Source organism: Maylandia zebra, linkage group LG6 (assembly GCF_041146795.1).
Source record: "Maylandia zebra isolate NMK-2024a linkage group LG6, Mzebra_GT3a, whole genome shotgun sequence".
In the NCBI taxonomy this organism is placed as follows: Eukaryota; Metazoa; Chordata; class Actinopteri; order Cichliformes; family Cichlidae; genus Maylandia; species Maylandia zebra.
Window position 1 is genome coordinate 33,609,969 of NC_135172.1, and position 15,853 is coordinate 33,625,821.

A 15,853-nucleotide genomic window follows, 5' to 3' on the forward strand; every position below is an offset into this window, starting at 1 on the left:
TAGCTGACCAGATGAGTATCACAGAGGTTTAATTGACTGTATGCATTTTTGAACAGTGTATAAGTAGGCTGGAGTGTAAGTGCCATCATATACACCTATCTTCAATTAAACCACAACCCACAGGAGCTAAACAAACAAATAACCGAAATACGTGACTAATACGTGACTAAATTTAAGCCGTTGTACATCAATAAGGATAAATACCAATCAAGAGTATCAAAACAACAAACGAACCTTTGATTGGTGTATAAGCTGAGGACTTAACCAATCAGAATGCACCTCAACTAAAGGGAACCCACCGATTGGTTTGTTGTCACGCGTGCCCCGTGAACGTTGAATCCTGCTGTTTGGGGACGAGCAGTGCAGGCGGTGTTGTGACAAGGTGAGTTAGCTTTTCATTGTCGTATCCCTAAAACATTGTAATAACACGCTGTTTGTGTTTGTGTTCACACACACAGAGCGGGTCTTTAACGTGTGAGCAGCACAGTGTAACTATAACGGTAGCTACTTACGAAACACACGTACGTGCAGCGTCAGTTTTGTAACTGTTCCCTTCAGATGTCAGCTGTGGCTATCGGCCTCTGTCTGTGAAATATTTCTCCCAAAACTAAGGTTTTTAAGAAGATGCGTTAAAGGGATAACACAGTAATTCCTTCACCTGGCGCTTGATCAGCTAACAGGGAAATGTGGTGCATTAAAGGACACAAACTGCTTTTGCTGTCACGTTAGAAAGTGATATTGTAACCTTGTAAACAGGCTGTTTAACCGTAACCGTATTAGGCTACACAAGCATATATATTTTTTACTTTAAATAAATAATTTTAACTGGTGACAAGTTGTTTATTTTGATGATTTAAATCTTTTCTTTTATTTCCTGCTCGTATTTGTTTTTCCTGTACATTTTTCTTTAAATATCTGCCTTTTCTTATTAAGGGCAAAATATAACCAGTATAATGGAAAACGAATTCCCACCAGAGCCCAACAGTGCCAAAAAAGGAAGGGCAATGATTGCTTTGGACGATGACAATGATGATGAAGTTCTCAGGTATGAAGAAAACAAAGTAAATAAGCAGCAATTTATCTTTGCTGCTATTTTGTCATTCAGATAAACGGCTAAGTGTTCTTTTGTGTTGCCCTTCCTGTCCGTTTCTGCTTCACCAAGTCCAACAGACCTGTCTGAGCTGTTGGCCGAGGGGACCAAGGAGGCCCACGACAGAGCAGAGAACTGCCAGTTTGTAAAAGATTTCCTCAGGGGACGCATTAAAAGAGAGCTGTTTAAGGTTTGATTTTTCACTATATAAAGGCAAGAATTAAGGCAGCTAAAGTTGTGAACCAGTGAAAGTAATGAACTACTGCACACAGGAGAGCGTCACACAAAGGTCTTCAGTTTGACCCTGTATATTGAAAGTGCTTAGAGACATAGGCCTACATTTGGTGTTGTCAGTGTGATAAAGTCTCGATCTATGCTTTGCCTTGGTTCTAAGGCATGATCAGAAAAATGCTGCCAAAGAAACTGGCAAAATGTGAGCTGTCTGGAACATCAGTTTATCAAATAAAATCATATTTCACCATTTAACTGTATATTATGTCTAACAGTTTCTGCTAGATGAAACACTTTATGTCTGACTCTGACCCACTTATTCTCCCCTCTTTCCTCCCTCTGCTGTCAGAGAGGCACAGCAGCTCTATATTTTGTCTACTCGGCTATGGAGGAGGAGATTGAGAAGAACAAAGACCATCATCATATCGCTCCAATCTATTTCCCCGTAGAGCTGCACCGGCGTGAGGCCCTGGCCCAGGACCTTGAGTATTTCTATGGAGAAGACTGGGAAAACCAGGTCAGTAGGAAGCATATGGAGGATAAATATGTCAGTCCCAGAGAATGCTGGTCTTTTCTGGCACTTAAGTTATGATTATACAGGTATCATCATCCCAAAAGCTGTATTTAATCAACTGGACTTTCACAGTTGTTCTCTCTCTTCAGATTAGCCTCTCTGCAGGCACCAAGCCTTATGTGGACCGCATCCATGAGGTGGGGGAGAAGGACCCAGTGTTGTTAGTGGCCCACTCCTACACCCGCTACATGGGTGATCTCTCAGGTGGACAGATCCTTAAGAAAGTGGCACAGAGGGCTTTAAAGCTCCCCTCAACAGGAGAAGGTCTCAATTTCTACCAGTTTGAGGGAATCCACAGTCACAAAGGCTTCAAGCAGCTTTACCGAAGCAGGATGAATGAGCTGGAACTGGACGCTGAGACCAAAGACAGGATTGTGGAAGAATCTAATCAGGCTTTTGGCTTCAACATGATGGTGAGGAAACTGCTTATAGGAATTATACAATGTACAGCAATTTGCAAAAAGGTGCATTGTTTGAAAGATAAATTTAAAGTTAATAAATATTTAATTTTATTATTTACAAAAAGGTATTCACAGAACTTGAAGAGCTTGGAAAGACTATCAAAGAGGAGGTCCAAGATGCAGGGTTTGGACACAGTCATGCAGAGATGATGGAGGGTGGAGATATCAACAAGTGTCCATATTATGCAGCTAAAATGGGTAAGAAATGCATCCCCTTTACTGTATTTATGAAATTTTGTTTCTTGCATTTCATTCTGCAGATAGAAAGTTAAAAATTTGGTGCTCAGTTTGATAATAGTTTATAGACTTGCCTTTAAAAGATTGGACAGTGTCATCATGGACTTCAGTTAAAAGGGATCCTTTTAACTGTGGGATGTCTGAGTGCAAAGTGTCAGACCATTCATAGCTACAAAGTTACATGAAGTACCTAATTCAATTATCCTGTTTTTTTCCCTCCTTTTTTCTGTGTTCTCATCTTCATGTCTCCTCTGAACAGCTGTTAGTGGAAATCCTACGCATGCGTGCCAGTTAGCCATGACACTTCTCAGACATCCGCCCTGCCAGGTGGTTCTGGCTGCCTGGATGGCCGCCCTGGCTGGGTTTACTGCCTGGTACTTTATGTGACACAGCTTTCTACTTCAGAAACAGCTTATGTCGGTGAAAGAGCTTTTGCAGTGATGCAGTTGTTTGAAAAGCTATTTTATGATGCATGCACTTTGAGTTAAGCGACTTTATGGATGTAGAAATATTAAATGCATACTCTTCTGTTATGTTATTAAAATGTTTTTGAACAGTTTTAGTGTTAAGGACTCTTATGAGAGTTGAACACTTGAGGCAAAGTAACCAACCAAGAGAGGACCTTGGTCAGGGAGGACTGTAAATATGCAATAGATTCTAAAAACATGTTTCCACTTTGTTATGGTGGAGTTTTTATTGTATACATTTAAAGATAAATACAGTAAGGTGTGCAAAGACAAAGGAAGAAAAATCTGTTTGAATTCCTTCTGAAGCAACTCAACATTAAAATATTTTGTGAACTAATTCTGTTCTTTGACTTTTTATTGGTCAATTGAAATGTTTAAAGATTTTTTTCTTTCTAATATAAATCGTTTCTTCAACATTTGCATCTGCTATGTTAAAATTCACCAATACTTTGTATGGATCAATTTCAAATCATGTTCTGTGACATGAAAAACATGAAGGAAGAGAAACAAACAAACAAACAAATGTATAAAAGCAAGAGAAAGCCAACAATCCACCCCAGAGGCACATACTGATGAGTCAGATTAAACTGAGTGAGTGCTTATAAATCACGTATTGCGAGTGTTTCTATTGAGTTGATAGGATTGCTGCTGATGTGTAGAATTCACTGGAAACATCTCTGCAGAGTTTTAGGCTGAGAAAGTTCTTACAAATGAGTGTAACTGAAGACATTTGGATTTGAAGTGGACACAAATTTTAATGTTCATGTTTTTTTTACCTGAAACACCTGTTGTCAAAACGATCTCTACACACTTAACAGCTTTTGTGGAGCGTTCACTAACTGTGTATCAGGTGCACAAGAAGCCTTCATTAAGCAGGATGTAACTAAGCTTTGAGCTCAATCGTCATGGTCAAACTGACGGGAATGTTTTTGGAGTTTTGAAGGTTTTTGATGCAAAAAGATCCCTAAAGTTCAAACAATTCATTTTGCACACACCATGAATTTTTAAACCGTTTTTGGAAATTTGTTTCCCCCTTACACAATGAGAAATGAATTCAGCATATGCATTATTTCAGTTTTCATTAAAGATCTTGAGTTCTTGCAAGCACGAGACACACTTCTCCAAACTTTTCTGAAGTCAGCGATTTTAAAGGATTGCATTTTTGTCATTTCATTTCACCCTGAGACTGAAGCAGATTGGTCTGCTTTTCACCAATATCCATTTACTTTGTCTACATTTAGTCCTTCTGAAACACAAAACATGTCGTGTTTTTCATCCACCATCACATTCACCAGACAAACCGTGCCTCTCTTCTGCTCTGTTCTAATATTATGAATACAATCGTTATCCAAATGATTTGCAAATTTCATGATTGTTTAATTTTTGTCACAGTACAAAAAATAATCCAATCAATCTGGAACTGTCAAGATATGTCAGTCTGGACCGAAGTGGTTAACCAACGTTACATTCACAGACCTCCACATGTGGCTAGCTCTGCTAACGCTGCAATTTTGAACTTCTAGACAAACTAAAATCGGTCCAGGTCCATAATAACAGCGTGAAAGCTGTTCTTTCATGAGACACGTAGAGTCACGTTTTTTGTTTTGTCTTTTTCAAAGAGGAAATAAAAAGCTTTGTGAAGCTGTGGCCATATGTGGCAATATTTCCATGATACATGTTTGTGCAGTGCTTTTCTACTGTTTCTGAGAACTCGGAAAACATTTATAAAAGCTCTTTATCTATGATACACACGCCTTCATATTTGCAAATCACTTTGACATGAGCCAAGAAACCTGGATCAAATCACCAGCTGGTAGTTAACCCGCTCTACTTCTATTTCTGGATGTCAGAAAACATCTTAACCAAGATAGAACTGAAAACTCACAGGTTCTTAAAAACTCAGCAAGAGAAACTGGTCCCAAAGTGACATTTCTTTGAACCAAACCTGAGGCAAAATGTGTGAATAATTCCCTGTTTCTACAGCCAGGATGCCCCAACCCTAGCCCAGTCAAAAACAATGTTGAAGAATACTTTCTTTAATGCATTTTACACAATAACAGAGTTTTTAGGTTTACACTTTAACCTAACACACAAAAAAAAATCAACATCAGGAGGGGACAAATTCTTTGGAGCTTGCAGCAAAAAGGACATGTGGTGTCTGACCTGTGGAGCTATCCTATCATGGTCTGATGATGCAACATGACTATTCGGACAATGTTAGGCCAATCTCACCTGATCTTTTATTTCAGCTGCATACATAGTCACCATTTAGTAAACAACTGTTAACCTACCACAGTCCAGATTTTTTTTTTTTTTAATGCAATCTTAGTTCTCAACCTTAAGATTAAAAAAATAATAATAATAATAAACCAGTAATTTATCAACTGTGGATGATTCAGATCTATGTCAGCTAAAATATCTTAGATATAAAATATAACAGCAAGCGTCCTCCACTGTATAATGTGTTTTCATTTAGAATATTGTTCATGGACAATAGATGCATCTCTTAATATGTTATGTTTTCATAATACTATTCAGAATACCTCACATTTTTTTTCTAAACAAATAATCATTTTAAACTTCCAAACACCTTTTTAAAAGCCTGTTCATCCACCACACGTCCAAAATGAGTAGAGAAATACAGAGTCTCCTGACTGCTGTATCTCTTAAATTTCAGTATGGTCTCATTTACGGAGTCCCCTGTGTCTCCAATGGTCATGACATCTGACACCGGCAGGTACATATCGTGGCGCTTTCCCCAGAAAGTGAGGTGGGACACTTTGAGGGTGGTCTGAGACGGATCCAGATACATCATTCCCACCACCCTTCTGAAGAAGTAACTGGCAGTATACAGCATAGCACCAGCAAACAGAGCTATCCCTGTCGTGTAGCTGACAAGAAAGGTGGAGGCAGCTCCCTGAAAGTAGAGGACGTACACCGGGGGCAAGATGACCACAGTTATTGCAGTTTGGAGGAGTTTGAGCCTGGACACAGCTCTAAGGAGCTTAATGTATGGCAGGGTGTAAATCATAGTGTACTTCTCTGTGGACACATCCGAGTATTTAACAAAGGCTGTGATTTTGGGGATAACAGGTCCATGTAGGTGTTGCTGAATTGGCCTGAGACTTTGTGAACAAGGCTGCAAACTGGAAGGTGTTCGAGCTGCGGGCAGACTTGATCCTCTGGTGAAGGACAGGACGTGGGGAGTTAATCTGCACCGGAGAAGTGACCTGATCTGTAGATAGATAAATGACATCAAACAGATAAATTCAACATGACATGTTTGGAGACAAAACTGTTATTATGTTGATGATATAGAATATAGAATATTTGATTAGCTAACATCTATGAGAACAAACTGACTACACCACTTAATAAAATAACTCCTGGATCAGCCAACTGATGCATCAAAAATTAACTTTAACACAAACCAAGACAAAACGTACACAAACACCTTAGACTAGATCCCCGTTAACAAAATAACTTTAAAAAATAAGTTTAAAAAAACTGCAAATTCTCTGTCAGTATTTCCTAACATAGTTCATCAATACTGTACATATGGTCTTTAACAATAAAGCTGACTTTGATCTTGCAAACCTTCCCCGTCACTCTTGCTGCTATCCTCCCGTCATATATCACCTCTGGCCTTCATCTCCACCCACTCCACCCTGTCTGTACTCTCTACTTCACTTATTTTGTGCACTGTACGTTGCAGTAATATACAAAATATAATATTGTGCAGTTGCTTAAAAAAATACAAGTGGTATACCCAGACGAACACTTGCAGTATATGTACAGCAGCTGTTGTGTAGCCGCTGTGTGGAATAAAACAACCTGAAGGTGCACATGTCTTGACTGAGCTGTCACCAATGACTGTAGAAAACACACAGCCCTGGCACAGCACTAATGACCTTCTGTGGCTAAAAATTAATCTTACTGATAATAAAAGTCAATGCTGGATAAGAGTTTGGATATAAAACGAGGCTTACCATGATCAGAGACCGGCTAAATGAAAGAAAAATGCAAAAACAAGAAAGATGGATCACCAAATGATATGAATGGGAGCTAACAGGAAGCAGTTATGCGGTGCAACCCGGATGTGCTCACCTTTAACGTCTCGGGGGGTTTTTGTTAATGTTTATTTAACTTTTTTTTTTATGTTGTTCCGAGACATCCTGTGAGAAAGCTGTCAATCATCGCTCTGTGACAGCTCAGTAAGAATAATAATTACAATTTTATTATAATTTTGAATACATCAAATTCATTTTGAGGATGTTAGCTTAAATGCGGAAGCATCCACCGGGAAGCGTAAATCAGCAGTTCTCTTCGAGTCACGGGGACTGTCTCTCGGTAATGAGTGTTTTATCGCCGGGCAAAACATGTTCTTATCTCATTTAGGTCGTTTAAAGAAACTAAAATTAGGACAGTAAACGTCCCACACCTTAAATGCGGAACATTTCCTGCCAGGTGCTATCTTCTGCTGTGGGACAGGTGGAGAAGACAAAAAGAGGACAACGATGCTCCAGCTAGGAGATGAAGCCACGCTGTACTCCCTTATCTTCGTGGGGATCCTGCTGGGGACCCGAAGCCCGGTGTGGACAGTGATCATCACCGCCTCCCTCTGTCTCTTTCTAGCAATGTTCCGCTTCCCACAGGTACCGTCCAGCCGAACCCAGAAGGTACTCCACCCAGTCAAGGGCAAGGCGGGCACGGGCAAGGTGTCGGTGATCGCTCACCGGGGCGGCGGGCACGATGCACCGGAGAACACGATAGCATCTATCTTAGAGGTGAGAGAATGAGGTGGGGAGGGTTTTGGAGCGATTATCCTTCATTTGCCCTTTTTTGTTATGGCCGTGGTTGCAAGGGGAACTACTGCGACGTCTTTAACTTCTGGTATTCACGCCCAGTTTGTATCTGGACAACTTACCAGCACAGAGAACATGCATTTTAAGGCCACCACTCTTCCAGCAGCACCTTGTATCACAATGTTATCAGCCAGTTCCCAACTAGCCAGCCTCGTTTAACTAATCTGCATGTTGAGATAAAGTAAAGATGTGTGAGTAATAATTAATCTAATAGCATCTGGATATGAGTAGTCCCATGTATTGGTTTTAATTTATACAAATAAAGATACCGAATACAGACCACATGCTTATATCAGGTGTATATGAGGTGCGAGTGTTCTGAGCCAGAAATTTGCAAGTCAAAAATACACCTGCTAGTGCTTTTTAGTGTACAGACTTTGTTGCAATGGTGTACACTTTCGAAGAGTATTTCTTAACTGTGATATACCCCCATTTATAGGTCAACACATAGAGAACAGATATACTCAGTTTGCTAGTCAAGTAAAATTTTCTTCAGATGGATCATGGCTTTATGGCTAATTTTGTTGTATAGTAGTTGCAAATTAAGCTGCAAAGTTCATAAGGAAGGTAGGAATGACTTTTGGGTTTTAGGGCAGATTTGTGATCACCAACTCCATCTGAAAAAACATCAAGTGCAGACAAAAATTGTCTGTTCTGTTGTAGGCCAGTAAGAATGGGGCGACTGGTGTGGAATTGGACCTGGAGTTCTCAGCAGATGGCGTCCCAATACTGATGCATGATGAGACCGTGGACCGAACCACCAGTGGGTCAGGATTCCTCAGCAAGATGAAAATGTCAGAGCTGGCTAAACTGGATGCAGCTGCTAAACATCGACTCAGGTAAGAAAGAAGCGTATAGTCAGGAAGGCGCAAACAAAGCACACGGTAGTGAGGTGCTTTAATGTGATACAGGTTCTTCCACACTAATATACTAGCAGGTTTAAACATCCACTGAAATAAGGTAATTTTCCCCTCGAAGGGAGGACGTATGTAATCCGCTCAGTTTGTCTGTTTGTTAGCGGTCTAGCGTACACAGAAGCCACAACACAAGATTTAATTTTTAATTTTATTTTGATCAATTTGAGGTTACAAGGTTACACCAAATGTGAAATTCAGTAAAAACTTTGTTATCCACAATTTATAATCTGTCTTTAAACTTTAAAGCAATATACAAGGCATTGTTAGAAATGAGTACCTAGGTGGTCGAGCATTTCACCTTGGCCTTCACTGCGCATGGAGAGAGCTGTACAACACAGTTTGTTTTTTTTTCAATGTGACGCCATATGATGTCACAATGACGGCATAAAGTTTTGCAAAATCACACACTGGATGATTATATCTTATCTTAAAGTTGTTACAGCTTATCAATGCCAAAGCTTTCAGCCAGTTCTGCTCCAATCATATGGGTAAAGATAACAAAATACACAGATTCTAGTGTGTAATGTTTCAAGGTCAAAAGTCAGGGTCACACAAATAAGAAAATATTTCAGTTTCTACTGGATCATATCCAACGTTTAAAGTAATATATTAGTCACTGGGGGGCGTATGCATTTTTTAAACTTTAACTTAAATGACTTTACAATAACACAGAAATATAAAAATTATATACTACCATATTAACAATGCTCACTATTCCAACCAATTTGTGCACTGTACCACTGGCAGCAAAACACCCCCGGAGCATGATGCTACCTACCACCATGCTTGACAGATAGTACAGTGTTCTTAGGTTTGAAAGCTTCTCCGTCACTCCTACAAACACATCTCTTGGCATTGTAACCAAAGAGCTCAATCTTTGTCTAATCAGACCATAAAACTTTTGTTTTGAAGGCTTTTGGTTTATCCATGTGGACAGCTGCAAATTGCAGTTGAGCTTGAAGGTGTCAATTTTGGAGCAGTGTCTTCTTTCTTAGTCAGCTCCCTCTCAGTCTATGCTTCACTGTGACACTGGTATTCCAGCAGTTTCCAGTTCATGACAGGTTTGAGCCTCAGTGGTTCCTGGGTTATTTCCTCTCATCTAAGATGGACTGTGTGTGTCTTTGTCCAGACCTTGGCAAAGTGGTTACACATCTGAATAATTCATGCTTATGTATAAGCGTTTTAAACGAATAATTTCAGACTCTTAACAAGAAGTTCATAGGTTTTTGCTTACACAAACCCCAAATTAACCCATTTACACACATGTTCAAATAATACTTTCTCTATGACAGTTTGATTGTGCTGTGTTAGATAAACACTATTTTGCCCGAGGACGGCATGTAGATTGGATGTGCCAAGGATCAAATATCTAACTGAAAGATATAGCCCAGGGAAATATCGGAGCAGGTAAACGGCGGAGAACCGGAAACTTATGCTAGATAAGAGTGAACGAGTATATAAGTGACTTTGGCAAACTGTGTAGTGAGACGTATGAAAGATCACTGGCACAATATAAAAAGAAATCCAGTTAAAACGAGCCTTACTTGTTTTATTTCCACCAGGGACAAGTTTGCAGGAGAGAAGATCCCCACCCTGGAGGAGGCAGTGGAGGAATGCATCAAACTGCAGCTAACCATCTACTTTGATGTCAAAGGTCATCCAGATGAGGTAACGCCAACAAAACTGCCTGCATAACTGAGAGATTGCACATCATCATCGTCACAGTTTGCCCGTGTTGATTTTAGTGATGGCTTGATACAAACTGATCACAAGTCCGCCATTTCTACTTTTTTATTCATTACCAATAGAATGGCACTATAATACATGTCACCACTCTATTAGTTACACAAAACTAATCATTAAAATTAGTTGTGGCAAGCCAGAGTCATACCGGGGAATATCCAGAGAAGAGAAACACTACTAACGCTGACGCACTTTAAGACGTCCAGAACACATGTTCCAGGTTTGTCTGTACTCAAACAAATAACAAACCCCTAAAACGCACACGGACACACACACACACACAGCTTCTCACAGATTGAGGACAGCACCACTGATAAGCAATGTTTTGTTTGTGTGGTAACATTGTGCATGCTGTTAGACGTTCCTTGTTTGTTTGCTCTTTAACAACCAAATGTAACTTTGTTTGTGTTGGCAACATAAAAAGTGAGCCAGGGGCAGTAGTCTCTTAGCTTAAAGTTAGGGTATTCACTCAACTCCTTAAGTGCAGCATTTGCACGTTTTTAAGGAAGGGAAAGCTGCAGTTGTGGTTGGAGGCTCACGTACTGACATTTATGATTTGCGGGCCCGTATGCCTGTGCATACACAGCTGCTAGTTACCACCTAGTGGTCGGAGAGGAACACCCACAAGCAAAAACATTAAATCTGCAAACAGCTGAATGACCTACGATAACCATTTGTTTCTTCTTCCTACTCAGGCAGCCGCAGCTCTAAAGGAATTGTATAAGAAATATCCGGTCCTCTACAACAGCAGCATTGTCTGCTCCTTCGAGCCCAAAGTCATCTACAGGGTAAGACGGCTCATATCTGAATAGTTTAAAGCTTAGTTCATGTCAGTAAACACACTATTTTTTCAGGGGGGATTTTTCTCTGTGGTTTTCTTCATACGATCTAGTCCAACTAGAGGAAAATTACAATTTAGAAGAAAATACACCGAGGTAAACTAATATGTAGTATAAAGAATCAAATTCCAGACATGAAGAGTTTCTGGTGACTGTCAGGTCACGTAGCACCGTTTGTTCCCAAAGGGGTAATTTCAACGCTGCAATTACACACCCTTAAAAAGTACAAAAGATAAAGATGCACAAAGTTCAGACAGTTTGGCTGCACACAGTGAAACAAAAAAAACACAAGAAGAAATGTAGAAACAAGTTTGTGTGGGTCAGCTTATCTTATTTATCCTACATTAATTAACTTCTGCTATAAACTAGAAGTTCAAAGTTCTCTATGCATGATTATGAACCCTGACCACTTTCAGAACTTTTTTTTTATTTTATTTTTTTTAAACTTGCAGCACATTGGCAACGTGGTTAACGCTGTTGCCTCATAGTATGAAGGTCCTGGGTCCAAATCAAGCATTTGGCCCGGGCCTTTCTGTGTGGAGTTGGCATTTTCTTCCCATGTCTCTGTGGGTTCTCTCTGAGTACTCTGGCTTCCTACCATAGTTTTTGGGGTAGGTTAATTGCTGATTCTAAATTGGCCGTAGGTGTGGATGTAAGTATGCCTCTGTGTTAGCAGCGCGACAGGCTGGAGACCTGTCCAGGGTGTGCAGGGTGGCAGCCGTTACAGGCTCCAGCCGCTCCGCAACCCTGAGTAGGATAAGCGGATATCTGTGTGTTACACTTTGCACCTCCTAGACACATTTAGGTGATGGATTTTTTTTTTTTTTTTTTTTTTTTTTCTTTTATTAGTAATATAAACATACAAACAAAATGCACCATATATTACAGATTCAGAGAATAAACATTTCTTACATATTAGCAACTTTCATATATAGTGAAAATAAAATATAAAGATGGGGTCACATTTACCAGATTATTAACTCACTAAATCAAAATCTTCTACAAAGGAAACAAAAAAAGCAGCCTTTTTCTTTTTAACTAAAGTTAAAGATTTAACCAACAGGTTTAGGTCGTTTTTCCAGTGAGCCAGTGTTGGTTTAATCTTAAAAAAGCGACATTTATGTATAAAATACTTACACAAGATTAATAACACATTAACACCATAATTAGCTTTCTTTTCTTTCAAAAACACTCCAAACATTATCATATTTAAGGTAAATGGGGTAATTTGAATCCCACTGGAATAAAGCCAGGTATGAAAATCCAACCAAAATATTTGTATAAAATTGCACAAAAAGAATAGATGGTCCAAATCCTCCTCTTCTGTTTCACAAAATACACAATTACCCGTTTCTATTTTGAATCTATCACTAAGGAGTCTATTTGTCGGGTAAATTTTATTCAAGATTTTAAATTGGACTTCTTTCCCTTTAGGAGGGATAGGGAAGGTGATATAATCAGTTCTTATTTTTTCAATTTCTTCCCTTTGGAAATCTTTTAATATGTAATTACGTCTAAGTAAATTTGGAGAATAAAGACTCCTTAATGAAGATCTAAGAAACTTATTGTTGCATTTAACATCACAAAATCGAATACCATCTATATATAATTGCCTTAACTTGGGGGAGATGTCAGAATATATTATATCATTTACAACTATGTTTTTAAGTGACAATGGAATGGATTTTATAACCCGATTAAATTTACTTTTAGAACATTGGATATTAAACTTTTGGCAAAAATCTTGATGTCCTAGAACATGTCCTTCCTCATCTACAAAATGGGCAATTGCCCAAACACCTTTTGATAACCAATCTTGAATAAATTTAGGTGATGGATTACAAGACTAATTAAACAGTATGAGCACACAGCTTTTAGTGCCTTAGCTCTTGGTTCCTATTTTCATTCATTTGTTACCAATTAAAGTGAACGCTAAGATGACCTGACATCAGCTGACATGTGGCTCAAAGTAGTTTACAGTTTTAATTGTAGTTATTTTTGCACAGTCTAAGAGTTAAGTTAAAAACGTATTGTAATAAATAGTGTTGACTCAGAAAGAGTGGGGAAACAAATACACAAATTGCTTTCTAACAAAACAGCATGCTAATGTTCACCAACACTTTGTGTCTAGATGAGACAGAGTGACCCAGATGTGGTCACGGCACTGACCCACCGGCCTTGGAGCCTGAGCCGGTTCGGGGACGGTGCCCCACGTTTTTCATCGCTGTGGAAACATCACTGGATGACTGTCATGGACATCTTGTTGGACTGGGCACACCATAATGTTTTGTGGAAGCTCTGTGGCGTTTCGGCGTTCCTGATACAGAAGAACTTTGTCTCACAGTGAGTTTTGTAGCTGGAACATACAGTGATATATTCTATATATGCGTTAGATTTCATTAGAATACAGATGTGTTAGAGGTACATTTCAATGGCACTGCTAACTGTCTTATTCCATGCTCGGGTTTATTGTTGTGGATCATCAATAGGAGGAAATCTAAACATTACATATATTTGTATATATTAAGTATCTCACTTTTACATTTATTTTTTTTAAGTTATACCAAAAAAGTTATCGTTGCTTTGTACTCATCCTTAAAAAGTTATTTTTGGGTCATTCAGACCAGATGAACATCACTCACCGATTGTGTGTCCTGTCTGCAGGGACTATGTGCAGTACTGGGCCCAGAGGGGTGTCGAGGTTGTAGCCTGGACCGTCAACACACAAGTAGAGAAGGAGTATTACCAGGAGGTGCTAAAAGTCAACTACATCACAGACAGCATGGTGGAAGACTGTGACCCTCATTACTGACGTACACATAAATCCACTCCACAAAATGTTGGCATTTATTAAAGATAAAAGAAACTGTCACCCATATGTAAGCTCAAGCAAGAGATCATATACTCCTTTTATTTCCAAGAAGACTGTTTTTCTATGGGTGTATGTTTCCTGAAGAATTTTAACTGGGCGCCATAACAAAATACAAAGTAACAGATTTTATTACGACTAAATCACTTTAATAATGAATAATGATGAACTCGCCTGTTATATTTACAGACTTGTTAATGCAAGGTGCTGGTAATATGTGTCTATAATAGACCTGCAGCAACATGATGTATTCATCCACTCAGGACTACATTGGGGGTTTTGGGGGGGGGGGTTTGTTTGTTTGTTTGTTTGTTTGTTTTTTGTATGTTTGTCATGTTAGTTGTGTTTATACAGTCTTTCAGATAATGCAGAGCACTGTGTGCACTTTTTACTCACTAAAATCTGAAGAAATCTACCTTGAGATGATTTTTTTTTTTTTTTTTTTTTTTGTCATTTATGACATGTGAATACTACTTATTAAAGAAACATACATAAATGCTTTATAGAGCAGCATAGACAAACTAATAATAAGTAGGCTTGGTGATTACTTATGTTGTTAATGTATGGAGAAAACAAACTTTTGTACTGTACTGTATATGAAACCACAAGGACATTTATGAGGGATCAATTGTGGCACAAATACACGAATGGAGTTAATGCATGGCTTTGTGTAAGGCTCGAGTGTTACCAATAACACAGTGCCTGTTTTTAAAGAGTAAACCATTTTTTAGCAGTATGACAGTTTTGTAACTGCTTTACTTGAATGGGTAAAAACTAAAGTTAGACGTTGCTTGATGTTGCTGTTTGTCTGGAAAATCAACCTCGTGCTTTTGCATTTCATATATGCTGAATGTAAAGTAAGCTGGCTTTACTTTTTTTCATCCCTAAACTTGAGTGTAGAATTTCAAAATGTAAATTACACAATTTGGTGTTGCCGTAAGGCTTTAAATGACTTTAATAAGCCTGACTGATTCTAGATTTTTGGGGCTAATGACTGCCAGATTTTGGTGGTCACCACATTCTAGTATCTGATGATATCATTATATCTATACACTGTAGATATTACTTTACAACAGAGGTGGACAATTAATTTTCCTAGGTGGACATATTAGAAACTGGAACGGTTTTGGAGGTAAAATAGATATAAAATTTTTACTCAACCATAAAATCTATTTTTACTAATCAAATTGCTCCAAATAACAGGAAAATGCATCAACAGTTTAAAGTAAGGTGACACGGACTCTCTTGTGAATAACTACTTGATTTTTTATTTTTATTTCTTTGTAATAGTTGTGGGAATGTAGAGCTGCTTGGCAGACTGAAAATGTTGGTCTGTCATGTTCTGTGTCGTTATGTGACGGCTCTGGACACTAAAATGGATCAATAAAGGTGAACGGTTTGAGCTGATATCTTGCATCGCATCATTCAGTAAACACAAAAACCTGGACATACTGTCTCAGGAGAACATAAAACTGTTCAGGTGTAGTGTAAAAGCTCATGCATTCACTGTTTGGCCCTGCTGTTAATGCTAAGCTTGTGTAGTGGGGACTGTTGATTATT

The 15,853-nt window shown here is 38.8% G+C and overlaps 3 protein-coding genes across 5 annotated transcripts; 2 read left to right on the plus strand and 1 right to left on the minus strand.

Moving 5' to 3' along the window:
• Positions 1–229: 229 nt before the first annotated feature.
• Positions 230–3,397, plus strand: hmox2a (heme oxygenase 2a). The gene is made up of 7 exons (XM_004539126.4): positions 230–382; positions 934–1,045; positions 1,163–1,280; positions 1,671–1,838; positions 1,985–2,308; positions 2,422–2,554; positions 2,853–3,397. Exons 2-7 carry the CDS (start codon positions 954–956, stop codon positions 2,978–2,980), a joined length of 963 nt encoding a protein of 320 aa, XP_004539183.2. The 5' UTR covers positions 230–382; positions 934–953; the 3' UTR covers positions 2,981–3,397.
• Positions 3,398–5,080: 1,683 nt separating this feature from the next.
• On the minus strand, positions 5,081–7,194 carry tmem186 (transmembrane protein 186). The gene is made up of 2 exons (XM_012918327.4): positions 7,050–7,194; positions 5,081–6,295 (listed from the first exon to the last, which is right to left on the minus strand). The coding sequence occupies exons 1-2, from the start codon at positions 7,050–7,052 to the stop codon at positions 5,630–5,632; spliced, it is 669 nt and encodes a 222-aa protein (XP_012773781.2). The 5' UTR covers positions 7,053–7,194; the 3' UTR covers positions 5,081–5,629.
• Positions 7,195–7,257: 63 nt separating this feature from the next.
• gde1 (glycerophosphodiester phosphodiesterase 1) lies at positions 7,258–15,700 on the plus strand. 3 transcript variants are annotated; one of them, XM_012917745.4, is made up of 7 exons: positions 7,258–7,274; positions 7,528–7,847; positions 8,589–8,764; positions 10,405–10,510; positions 11,281–11,373; positions 13,556–13,767; positions 14,089–15,700. In XM_012917745.4, the coding sequence occupies exons 2-7, from the start codon at positions 7,578–7,580 to the stop codon at positions 14,234–14,236; spliced, it is 1,005 nt and encodes a 334-aa protein (XP_012773199.2). In that variant the 5' UTR covers positions 7,258–7,274; positions 7,528–7,577; the 3' UTR covers positions 14,237–15,700. The 3 variants fall into 3 exon arrangements, with proteins under 3 accessions (XP_012773199.2, XP_004539181.2, XP_076741210.1); XM_004539124.6 differs by lacking the exon at positions 7,258–7,274 and adding an exon at positions 7,275–7,410; XM_076885095.1 differs by lacking the exon at positions 7,258–7,274 and having other exon boundaries at positions 7,334–7,847.
• The last annotated feature ends 153 nt before the right edge of the window (positions 15,701–15,853 follow it).

Excerpts from the sequence above, each read along its gene's own strand:
- gde1 (XM_012917745.4), top strand. The coding sequence starts at position 7,578 with ATGCTCCAGCTAGGAGATGAAGCCACGCTGTACTCCCTTATCTTCGTG. Across the intron at positions 11,374-13,555 it reads AGCCCAAAGTCATCTACAGG|ATGAGACAGAGTGACCCAGA; the intron begins GTAAGACGGCTC and ends CTTTGTGTCTAG. Across the intron at positions 13,768-14,088 it reads CAGAAGAACTTTGTCTCACA|GGACTATGTGCAGTACTGGG; the intron begins GTGAGTTTTGTA and ends TCCTGTCTGCAG.
- hmox2a (XM_004539126.4), top strand. The coding sequence starts at position 954 with ATGGAAAACGAATTCCCACCAGAGCCCAACAGTGCCAAAAAAGGAAGG. Across the intron at positions 1,046-1,162 it reads AATGATGATGAAGTTCTCAG|TCCAACAGACCTGTCTGAGC; the intron begins GTATGAAGAAAA and ends TGCTTCACCAAG. Across the intron at positions 1,281-1,670 it reads TTAAAAGAGAGCTGTTTAAG|AGAGGCACAGCAGCTCTATA; the intron begins GTTTGATTTTTC and ends CTCTGCTGTCAG.